This window comes from Lathyrus oleraceus, chromosome 5 (genome assembly GCF_024323335.1).
Source record: "Lathyrus oleraceus cultivar Zhongwan6 chromosome 5, CAAS_Psat_ZW6_1.0, whole genome shotgun sequence".
NCBI lineage: Eukaryota > Viridiplantae > Streptophyta > Magnoliopsida > Fabales > Fabaceae > Lathyrus > Lathyrus oleraceus.
The window spans coordinates 516,129,495-516,141,591 of record NC_066583.1 but is presented as its reverse complement, the minus strand read 5'-3'; the positions used below and the strand labels follow the sequence as shown (position 1 = coordinate 516,141,591).

Sequence of the window (12,097 nt, the reverse complement as noted above, 5' to 3'; positions counted from 1 at the left end):
TGCCATCTTATTGGGGCTTGGTGATAAGGTTCTTCAACAAGTTTCGAAGGAGACGATGATGTCGGATCTTTGGGAGCAACTCGAAAGTTTGTACATGACTAAATCATTGGTCAATCGCCTCTACCTGAAGCAAACTCTGTATTCATTCAAGATGAGTGAAGACAAAGTTTTGGCCGAGCAGTTGGATATGTTCAACAAGCTGATTCTTGATCTTGAAAACATCCATGTAAAAGTCGAGGATGAAGATCAAGTGTTGTTATTGTTGTGTGCTTTTCCCAGAACACATGCTCACTTCAAAGAAACTCTCTTGTATGGAAGAAAGTCTCTGACCTTTGAAGAAGTTCAATCAGCCTTGTACTCTAAGGATTTGAATGAACGAAAGAAGAACATGTCATCTTCGACTGGTGAAGGTCTTCCGGTTAAGGAAAAAATGACAAAGAGATGGCAAGTTCGCCAAGAAGAAGTGTAAAAGTAAGCAGAAGTCTTATAGTGGTGATGCATCTGGTATTCAATGTTATTGATGTAAGAAGGAGGGTCATACAAGAAAAGTATGCCATGAACGCCTGAAAGATCATGCAGGTAAGGATAATGGTAATGCATCCATTGTTCAAGATGATTTCGACTCATCTGATGTTCTTGTGGTTTCAAGTGGCGATTCAAGTAAAGAGTGGATTATGGATTCAGGTTGCACTTGGAACATGACTCCAAACAAATACTTGTTCGAGGAACTATGTCATCAAGATGGTGGATATGTATTGCTTGGAAATAATAAAGCTTACAAGATTGTAGGTGTTAGATTTGTGAGAAACAAGCTTCATGATGAGTCAATAAGGTTGTTGACTGAAGTCAGGTATGTACCTGATTTGAAGAGAAATTTGATTTCTCTTGGTGAATTCGACAAGAAAGGATATGTTTTCCAAGAAGAGAAAAGTATTCTAAATGTCATGAATGGGTCGAAGGAAATTTTAAGAGGCATGAAGAAATAAGGCTTGTATACCCTTGAGGCTGAAGTTGTCAGTGGTTCTGCAGATGTTGCATCCACGAAACCTTTGTCAAAGACAGAAATTTGGCACATGAGATTGAGCTATGTTAGTGAATGTGCTATGGTCGAATTGGGGAAACAAAATCTACTTGATGGATACAAAGTCAAAAAGATGAAGTTTTGTTAGCCCTATATACTTGGAATATCTTGAAGAGTGAAGTTCAATGCAAACAAAGAACACATGGATGTGTTGATTACATACATGATGATCTTTGGGGGCCTGCGAGGTGTCCATCATATTCAGGAGCAAGGTATTTACTATCCATAGTTGATTATTATTCCAGAAAGTTATGGGTATTCATCTAGAAGACTAAGGATGAAAATTTTGAGAACTTCAAAAGTTGGAAGACTCTATTCGAAAATCAGACTGACAAGAAGGTTAAAAGGTTGAGAACCAACAATGGGCTTGAATTTTGTAATGAGGTGTTTGACAGTTTTTGTGCAGCCTCTAGTATTACAAGGCACAGAACTACTACAGATACTCCCCAATAAAATGGTTTGGCTGAAAAGTTTAATCGAACCATTTTAGAAAGAGTTAGATACATGTTGACTAGTGCTGACTTAAAGAAGTTGTTTTGGGAAGAGGTTGTTTCGACAACAACATATCTGATAAATAGATGTCCTTCGACTGTGTTAGATATGAAGACACCTGAAGAAATTTGGTCTGGACATACACCAAATCTCGAAAAACTTAGAGTATTTTGTTGCATAGCCTATGCTCATATTAGGCAGGACAAGGTCGGACCTAGAGCTCTAAGATGCATGTTCATGGGATACCCTGAAGGAGTCAAAGCTTATAGGCTATGGTGCCTGGAGCCAGGTCACCGGAGGTGTATCACCATTCGAGATTTAGTTTTTAATGAAGTTGAGATGGCTTTCAAGAAAACTGATGATGTTAGTCGAAATGCAAAAATAATAGAAGAAGAGATGTAACAAGAAGAGATTCTTGTTGAGGTGGAGCATGTCGATGTTGAATTGCCTATCCCAGATCAAGTTGAAGGAGAAGCATAAGATGCTGAAGATACTGAAGAAGATGAGGAAATTATCGATGACTACCTGTTTGCAAGAGATAGGCCGAGAAGAGTCATCAAGCCACCTCAAAGACTTGGGTATGCAGATATCATAGCTTATGCCTTAATCTCTGTAAGTGAGGTTCTAGATGAAGAACCTAGAGACTATAAGGAAGTTATGAGGAGTAAAAATAACACTAAATGGATGAAGGTCGTGGATGATGAGATGAAGTCTCTTCATGATAGCCACACTTGTGAACTGATCAAGAAACCTGCTGGAGTCAGGTTAGACAGCTGTAAGTGAACTTTCAAAGTTAAGGAAGGAATCGAAGGAGTGACGTCGAAGAGATACAAGGAAATATTGGTCACAATGGGTTTCACTAAGAAAGAAGGTGTTAACTTCAATTACATGTTCTCTCCACTTGTGAAGAACAGATCCATTCGAATGTTACTTGCCATAGTGGCACAGTTTGACCTAGAACTTGAACAAATGGATGTGAAGACTGCTTTTTTGTATGGAGATCTAGATGAAACAATATTGATAAGGCAACCTAAAGGGTATGCAGAAAAGGGTAAGGAAGATTATGTGTGCAAGCTAAATAGATATTTATATGGACTGAAACAAGCTCCTCGATAATGGAATAAGAGATTCAACAAGTTCATGGCACACGTAAGTTTCATTAGAAGTCAGTTCGACCACTGTGTTTACTTCAAATTTCAACCTAGAAATTCATTTGTTATTTTATTGCTTTATATGGATGATATTCTCATAGCAAGCAACAATGTAGAGGATATAATGAAGGTGAATGATGAACTCAATAAGGAGTTCGATATGAACAATCTGGGAGCAGCATCCATGATTATTGGGATTAACATCCGAAGAGACAGAATGAAGTCGAAATTATGCTTATCTTAAGAGACATACATATGAAAGATTCTCGACAAGTTTGATATGTCGAATTCAAAGATTGTTGTGACTCCGACAAACCCTCAATTCAAGCTGAGTACAGTCAGTGTCCCAGTACTGAGGTCGAAAGAGCTTATATGAATAACATCATATATGCCAACATAGTAGGCTCTTTGATGTATTTTATGGTTTATACTAAACCCAACATAGCATATGCTGTAAGTCTTGTGAGCAGGTACATGGCGAATCTTGGAAATGATCACTAGCAATCATAGAAGTGGATTCTAAGGTACATAAATGGGTCTCTGAATAGAGTCCTGATTTATGATGGAACATGTGGTAAAAATAGTAAAGCAGAAATCAAAGGGTATGTCGACTCTGATTATGCAGGTTGTATGGATTCTAGAAAATCTATTTCTGGATATGTGTTCACTATGTTTGACACATTAATTAGTTGGAAAGCAACACTCCAGAAGGTTGTTGCCTTATCAACCATTGAAGTAGAATATATCACCCTCACTGAAGCTGTGAAAGAAGCATTATGGCTTAAATGTTTTGCTAAGGAACTAAAACGTCGAGTTATCACTATTAAATGTGATAGTCAAAGTGTTATACACCTCTTGAAGAATGCAACCGATCATGAGTGAACCAATCACATCGATGTGAGACTGCATTTTGTCAGAGGGGTAATTGAGCATGGAGAAGTCCAAGTGGTGAAGCTTTCGACATATCACAATATTGCTGATATGATCACCAAGACATTACCAAGTTGCAAGTTTTTCCACTGTATACAGTTATAAAGCTGCATGAAGAAAGCTAGTTTGTTCCCGTGATGTTATAGAGTGTGTCCCAAGGTGGAGATCAAATGGTAGCTTCTTGGTTCGACAATTCGACGCGATCTTAGCACGTCATCGAAGTTTGTTCACATGTTGTATTCGAAGTATGCTAAGATTTGTAGCATGTCGAATTGAGCCTGTTTGTTATGTCTAATTGTTTAAGTTAGCTTGTTCTCTAAGTTAACTTGTGTAATGGACTTGTGTGTAAAAGTCCATTAGTTAATATGTTAGAAAGTAAAGAATAGTAGTTTATAACCAATTTCATTGTGTTCTTATTGTATTCTTCTTTTCTACCCTTGTGGGTTTCTTACAGATCAAAAAACCAATTATACTTTATAATTCCGACATCGTTTTCATAATAAGTGGGGATCAACTTACTCATAGAATAAGTTTTTTTAACTTACTCTCAATCATAACCTTTGAATTGAATCTAATCTAATGATTAAATAAATTTTTTTATTTAATAAACTTCAAAGACTATGATTTGAAGTAAGTTAAAAAAATTTACTCTTAGAATAAGTTGATCCTCAATATATATATATATATATATATATATATATATATATATATATATATATATATATAATCAACTTACATCAAGAGTAAAGAAATTTATAGTCTTTAAATTAAGGGTTAAATACACTTTACCCCCCTGTAATGTTAGCGAGTTTAGGGTTACCCCCTTGGTAAAGTTATTTTTTTAATACCCCCCTTATGTTATGTAGATTCCTTCATAGAACCCCCTAATATCCAGGTGGCATGGAATCTTGGTTTTTTATTTCAGACGTGGCTTTTTAATTTTTTAATTTTCACATGTGAATCTTCATTAGGTCTCCAGCATGGCATAAACTAGAAATTAGGGTTCCAAATCCATCCCTCTCTCTCTTCGTGAAATCCATCCCTATCCCAAATCCATCCCTCTCTCTCTTCGTGAAATCCATCCCTACCCCAAATCCATCACTCTCTTCATCTTCGTCCGTGTCCCCTTCATCTGGGTTATGGGTGGCAGCAAGGCATCTTCCACGAGTGAAGTTGGAAACGGCTTACCAAGATGTGGATGCAATGAAACCATGAAGTTGTTGGTCTCCAAGTCAATTGAAAACCCCGGTCGCAAATTTTGGAAATGCAGGAATAATATGGTGAGCAATTTTGAAGCATTTTATTATTTTGAGTTTGATTTCGAAATTAATTGTTGGTGGTGTTTGTCTCAAATTGCAGAATGGGTGCGGTTTATTTTTGTGGGATGATTTGGTCAGTGAGTTTGCAGTGAAAGAAACCAATCCGTCCGGATGCCGCCAATGTGAAGTCAACAAGGCTTATTTGATTGAATTTGCTAAAGAGATTGTTGAGGAGATAGATTGCAGAGTCGGAAAGCTTAACAAGTTAGAAAAACTGAAGAAAAAGATTGCAATGGAAAAGAGGAAAAATTTATGGTTAATGTTTGTAATTGGTCTGTCATGGATGTTGATAGCAGCTATGGTTAAGTTAGTCTAATGAGTCTGTCATGTAATTGTTATGTCATTAGTGTTTTTCAGCAATGTAATGTTGAACTTGTAATGTGTTCATCAATGAAATGTAATCTGTTCATCAATCTTAAACTGTCAGTGCAGCATCATTATTTGATTAAACTTTCAGCATTCAATCTACCAATAATGACAGAAAAAAGTTATATCATAATGAAAGAGCAAAATTGCAAAATCATCAGAAAACTACAGAACAATTTTATAGTCAGTAATTCTAAAGAAAATATGACATAGTAAACATATAAATAAATTGAAATATATTAATGTAGTCTATCTCTTAAACTTTTTCAGTGCAGAATTCAAGGTGAATGTAATTAAATACTTTGGCTTTTTCTTTAGGTCCTGCAGAATTCATGGTTTTGTTGTAAGATTAGTCTATCTCAAAACCTCATCCATGGAAGGTCTCAATTCCTTTTCCCTTTGCAAACATTGAAAAGCCAACTCTGCCACCGAAACTATCATCCTCTTAACCTCATTGTCTGAATCAAAACCAAGATTTGGATCCACCAGCTCAGTAAATTCACCCTTCTGGATCTTCTTTAAGGCCAGGTTTGACAAGTTAATCTCATCCTTATGCCTGTTCATATCAACAGCAAGCTTAGATGATATTAGCTCAACGAGCACAACACCAAAACTGTATACATCACTCTTGTTAGTAAGCTGGTAGCATTGATGATAGTCCGGGTCAACGTAACCTGGTGTCCCTTGTGGTGTCGTGGATGCATGAGTGATATCGTGGGGGAATAGTCTTGAAAGACCAAAATCTGCAACTTTGACACTGAAGCTGTTTGTAAGGAGAATGTTTTTGGTTTTCACATCACGGTGAATGATGCCAGAAGCATGCAGATAAGCCAATACACTCGCTGTCTCTATGGCAATTTTCATCCTGATATGCCAAGGCAGTGTGTCTATTCTTGCTAGATCACCTTGGAGATGAAAATCAACAGTGTGGTTTGGAACATATTCGTATACAAGCAATAGTTCATCGCTGTGATGTGAAGTACATCTTGGTTATGTATTGAAAACATTATTAGTTATATATTACCTATTCCAAGTCCAAGTAGCAGCTTAAAATAATTTCTCTTATTCTTCGGCTCTGCAACAGAAGCCATTTTGAAAGTAACTTTATAAGTAAACCGTACATCAACAAATGGAATATATGATCTGAGAAATTCATCTGAAGTGTACCATTGTGACAGTAGAACTTATTGTTTGCATTAAGTCTACATTGGCCTCCTCTGTGGTTGCAGCACTCTTCACAATCAGCAGATAATACTATTTTAACAACCATCTGACCAGATACAAATGATAAGATGTTTTCGGTATCAGTCAAGTCTTTAGATGGAAACTGAAGTAGGGAGCAGGATGAGAAAAAACTACGCGCTTTCTCTTTAGTAACATTGGAATGCTGCTTTCTGTCATAATAGATATCGAAGGAAGGGCAGTTGTATTTAAAATACTCTGAAGGGGGATTGAAATTGTGGCTATGGTTGCACTGGAAGAGAGTTACATTATAATTTATATAAAAAGAAACCAAAGGAGAAGGGGGAGGAAGAGTGTAGTTGTGGTTCAAAGTGTCACAAACATTATGTTGCAAACGCTTGTAAAAATCTGGATCAGAAAGCGTAATGGTATTCTGGTCAATGACAGCAGTTAGCTCTGTGTTTTTTGCATTCTTCTCCAGTTGGATCAATTTGGGTGAATAATAACTTCCACCACAACCATATATGAATATCAAGCCACAGTCGGGTTGTTCTGCCTTAGTGAAAGGGTAACGAAAAATTCCACGATTTCCACAAGTGAATGAGGGTGGACAGTTAGATTGGTACCCGCTTCCATGCCCTGATGATAAAATCAGCATGAGGTGACAAAACCAGAGGAAGCAGAACAAATGGACTAGCCCCATCCTAACTTTACAAGGAGGAAGCAATGGATTCTTAAGATGAAAAAAACTGTAGTGAAGATTATGAAAAAAACTGTAGAGGAAGCAGAACAAATGGACTAGCCCCATCCTAACTTTTCTTAGTATATACACTTTGAATTCATGGTTTTGTTGTAATATTAGTGCACATACTAGCCATGGCTCTCTGCAGAATTCATGGTTTATGAAAAACAAGAAAAAAATGTGACAGACTAGCCATTGTGTTTTATAGACAATACACACCAATAATGTTAAACTGATACATTAGAATTGATCATCACAGTAAGTGCATATGTTTGTTACAAAAGGATTACAAAATACATGTCTTCAAAGATCAGTTGGCATTACAAAAGAGTTTTCCAAAAGGATTACAAAATACATAGCAGAAACATAATAATCAGTCCCTCATTTTGAAGTGGGTATGTCTTCATTTTCTGGTAGGGTAATTGGTTTGTCACTAGATATTCCTTCACCTGTTATGGGTCTTTTAAACCAACTCAACTTGATCCTCTCACTTTGCCTTCTTTTGATGATAGGTTTTTTTTCAACCCTTTTTCTGGATTGTTTTGTGATTGAGGCAGCCACACTAGATCCTGTTTGACTCATAATAGTTGGAACAGGCATATCAGTTGGAGGCTGTGGATCAGTTGGAACAGGCACATTTGTTGGAACAGTCATATCAGTTGCAGTTGGGGCAGGCATATCAGATGCAGTTGGCATATCATTTGCAGTTGGCATATCAGTTGCAGTTGGCACATGTCCTTTTTAGGTTTTCTCTACAATGTAAGACACAATGTATGGTTGTCATCACAATGCATATCACAATGAAGAATGTAAGACAGAATGTAGAATGTAAGACAAAATGTATATCACAATGAATTACCTTTCTTTTAAGTGCATTGGGATCCTGAGTGGTAGCCTTACAAGTCATAGCATTGTGACCAAAATTATCACATTTGGTGCACTTATATGCAACACCAGATCTTCTCTTCCTTGCACCATCCTCTCCACTTTCTCTTATCCTAATCTTCTTAGGTCTACCAGGACCATTTTTATATGCAGGTGGTAGAGGTGGTTCCATCTCAACTTCTGGCCACATATCTTGACCATTGATTGGACTTACTGAAAATCCATAACATAGTGCAAACTTTTCTCTTGTGTAACAAGCATCAACAAATTCATCAGGGTTTTGCTTTCTATAACTCAGAGCAGCTACAACATGCCTACATGGAATTCCTACTAATTCCCAAAAATTACAACTACATGACCTTTTAGCAATGTCAACAATAAATTCATGTGTGTTGTAACTATGTGTAACCTGAAAAGTCTCAGCAATTGACCATGTTGGCAACCAATGACCACTATTGAACACCTCATTATCTAACCTTCTCCTAGGTATTGGCATCACCTTATGTGGCCAATTTTCTAGTTTACTTGCAGAGGTGGATAACCTATTCATCAGATATTTTCTTATCCACTCACACATTGTGAGTATAGGTTTGTCCCTAGCAGCTAGAATGGTAGCATTAAAAGACTCTGAGATATTATTCATCAATGTATCACATTTAGGGTAAAAAGAAAAGGCATGCTTACACCAGCTTTTGGTAGGAACAGCCATCAACCAAGTCCAAGCATTGGGATCTGCATTCTTCAATTCATTCATCTTTTGGACCCATGCCTGATAGTATGTGGCTTTAGCAGCTCCCATCATTAAATCTCTAATAAGGGCTCCTCCACCAAACCTTTTCTTGAAATTAGCATACAAGTGCCTAAGACATAATCTATGCTCAATAGTATCAGACAATTCTTCAAATACAGCCACAAGTCCCTGATACAAAATAGAAATTTTTTCAACATTTAGAGAATAGAATAATTTGCAACAGAAAGATAGAGTTAAATACATACCTTCTGTTGATCAGAGATAAATACATATCTTCTATCCTGACCAATGTCCTCCATTAGTAGTTGTATAAACCATCTCCAACTCTCCTTTGTTTCATTTTCAACCACACCAAATGCCAAAGGGAAGTATTGATCATTAGCATCCCTGCCTACAGCAATAAGTAACTGTCCACCATACTTGGTCTTTAAGTGACATCCATCAACCCCCACAAATGGTCTGCATCCATGAATAAAGCCTTTCTTACAGCCATCAAAACAGAAATAAAATGACCCAAACCTTGGTTGTATGGATGGACTAGGTCTTTCTACATTTATCTTCACAGTGTTGCCATGGTTTACCCTTCTTAGTTCTTCTGCATACCTCCATATGGAAGCATACTGATTGTCAGCATCACCTTCAATTATCTTCTTGGCAATTAGCTTAGCCCTCCATGCTTTTGCAACAGTAATACCCACAGAATATGTTTGCCTCATATCTTGGATGATGTCTCTTATCCTGACTGTATCAGAAGTTTGCATCCTCTTTACCACATGCTTGGCCACCCACTTTGAGCTAGCAGACTTGTTGTTCAAAACCCTAGCACATGTGTGCTTATGTACAAGTGTTTTTATAGCAAAAGTCTCCTTGTGGCCCACCTTAGAGCATAAGACTAAAAACCCACATTTATGCTTACACACCACCCTTACCCTATCTCCCTCATTTTCACAAAAGAAATTTCCCTCCCATTAAGCACTGACCACTCACGGATAGCTGCCCTAAAGTCATCAAGTGTGTTGAATTCCATACCCCACTTGAATATAAAGTCTTTGTTTAGATGCTCTTTCCTAAACCTAGCATACTTGGGCCTTTCTTCATCACAAGAATCATCTGGGTCAGAACTATTCAACTCATCACTATAGTATACATCATCTGAATCCATACTCTTATTGGGCTCCTCCATACTGTTATTGGGCTCCCACCTAATAGGCTTAGTAACATCTATTCCTTCAAAACCATCAAAGTAAGCAGTAGCTCTTTCATCTTCACTGTCATCTAACCCCTCTACCTTCTCCTCATCTAACCCATCAATTCCATTATCAGGGGGGTGGTCATCATCATTCACACATTTAGGTTCCCTATCAGCAGGGTCCATGTTCCCAGTACTATGTTCAACATACAAATCTCCTTTCACATTCATTGCACTAAAGTATAGAGCAAAATCATCAACAGCATCATCTTTCCTAATCAGAAAAAAACCATCTTGAATTTCTAAAACTTTTGTCCATACCCTAACACAATCAGCCTTATACCCTAACCTACTCAACAACTTCTCAATGTTATCCATGTTCCAATTTGAAACATGTATCCCATTAACTGTCGTATCCGTACCCCCTCTGTATATAATTTCTTCTTCAAAAACCCTGTAAAATTCACCCCCATGGTGGAGTGTAACACTAAAGTGTTGTGAATCCTGTCAATATATTATACCCACATGTCAAAGATTGTTGATTTCAAAATTTTACCCTACGACATTGATGAACTTCAAATTTTTACTAACCTCGGACTTTGGACACTTCACTGAGCTCGTCTTCACTGAGTTGGATCGCTTCTTCGTATTCGCTGAGGTTGTCTTCATCTTCGTCTTCACTGAGCTGGATCGCTTCTTCGTATTCGCTGAGGTTGTCTTCATCTTCGTCTTCACTGCGGTCGTCTTTCTCGTTTGCTTCGTTCCCTGCATTCTTCTTCTTCGTCTTCGTCTTCCCCTGGAAATTTCGTCTTCGTCTTCCCTGCTATGTTCAGAACCCTAATTTTCTAAGGGGGTATTTGAAATTAAAAAGTGTAAAATGACACATAATCACTTTAACAAAATTAAAAATATGCCAGGTGTAGGACCTCATATTAGATTCCATGCCACCTGGATATTAGGGGGTTCTATGAAGGAATCTACATAACATAAGGGGGGGTTTACAAAAAATATTTTTACAGGGGGGTAATCCTAAACTCGCTAACATTACAGGGGGGAAAAGTGTATTTAACCCTTAAATTAAATATAATCTAATGGTTAATTGATATTTTTACTTAATTAACCATTAAATTATATTTAATTAATGATTAATTAACATTTTTACTTTTATATATATATATATATATATATATATATATATATATATATATATATATATATATATATATATATATATATATATATTATATATATATATATATATATATATATATATATATATATATATATATTATATATATATATATCATCGATGTTAAAAAAAAAAACCAAATTGTCAGAACATTTTAACTCACATTTTATCTTTTCGTCCTTTTATATTTACTGTTGTATACCGTGATAAAGTTCTGCTTAAAGTCTGTCAATGCAGTATGTGTTGGGTAGTGCCTAGTAGTTCCATTGGAATACTAAAACACAACATTTAAAAGGTTGAGTACGTTTGAACTTTTTGAAAGAGGAGTGTTTTCAAACTCGGTCAATGAAAGACAGGGTATGAGGCCTATCGGCCAATGAAAGGCAGAGAGAGTATTTCAATGAGGGCCCTCGGCCATTGAATGGTGCATGTCCTTGCTGTCACAAATTTATTACTCTATAAATAACACTCTTTTACAACTCTTTCTTTTCACAATCACTCATCTTCAAACTTTCTAACTCATTTACTTTAAAAGAATATCAATTTTCATATTTGAAATGTACTTGTTATGGATGAAAGAAAGACATCGTGGAACACATGCAAACATAGAAGAATATGTAAGTCTTGATGTTACTTCAAATTATTTTTTTTTAATTAAATGTCATGTTTATTTATTTTTACATGTCCAGACACGCCGCAATACAAGGTTTAGAGTGCATTCTTATACTCAACTCAAACCTAGTCCGGAAATTATACCGTATTTGAAACGAGCCGGTTTTTCCAATGTGGCAAAAATAGGTTGTTTGAATATTGATTCAAG

The 12,097-nt window shown here is 36.5% G+C and overlaps 3 protein-coding genes across 4 annotated transcripts in view; 2 read left to right on the top strand and 1 right to left on the bottom strand.

Annotated features, from left to right (window-relative positions):
* Positions 1-4,761: 4,761 nt before the first annotated feature.
* Positions 4,762-5,289, top strand: LOC127081755 (uncharacterized). Its single transcript, XM_051021976.1, has 2 exons — positions 4,762-4,934; positions 5,014-5,289. The coding sequence occupies exons 1-2, from the start codon at positions 4,794-4,796 to the stop codon at positions 5,287-5,289; spliced, it is 417 nt and encodes a 138-aa protein (XP_050877933.1). The 5' UTR covers positions 4,762-4,793.
* A 404-nt stretch (positions 5,290-5,693) lies between these two features.
* LOC127081754 (serine/threonine-protein kinase KIN2) lies at positions 5,694-7,281 on the bottom strand. Its single transcript, XM_051021975.1, has 2 exons — positions 6,371-7,281; positions 5,694-6,324 (listed from the first exon to the last, which is right to left on the bottom strand). Exons 1-2 carry the CDS (start codon positions 7,222-7,224, stop codon positions 5,694-5,696), a joined length of 1,485 nt encoding a protein of 494 aa, XP_050877932.1. The 5' UTR covers positions 7,225-7,281.
* Positions 7,282-11,768: 4,487 nt separating this feature from the next.
* Positions 11,769-12,097, top strand: part of LOC127085980 (protein MAIN-LIKE 1) — a 1,435-nt gene continuing 1,106 nt past the window's right edge. The window contains exons 1-2 of one of the 2 annotated variants that reach the window (XM_051026588.1): positions 11,781-11,894; positions 11,967-12,097. The exon at positions 11,967-12,097 is cut by the window's right edge and continues 475 nt beyond it. In XM_051026588.1, the coding sequence (XP_050882545.1) occupies positions 11,835-11,894; positions 11,967-12,097 (191 nt within the window). In that variant the 5' untranslated portion in view covers positions 11,781-11,834. Of the gene's footprint in view, positions 11,895-11,966 lie in introns of both variants that reach the window. The other variant, XR_007789362.1, reaches the window with a different exon arrangement.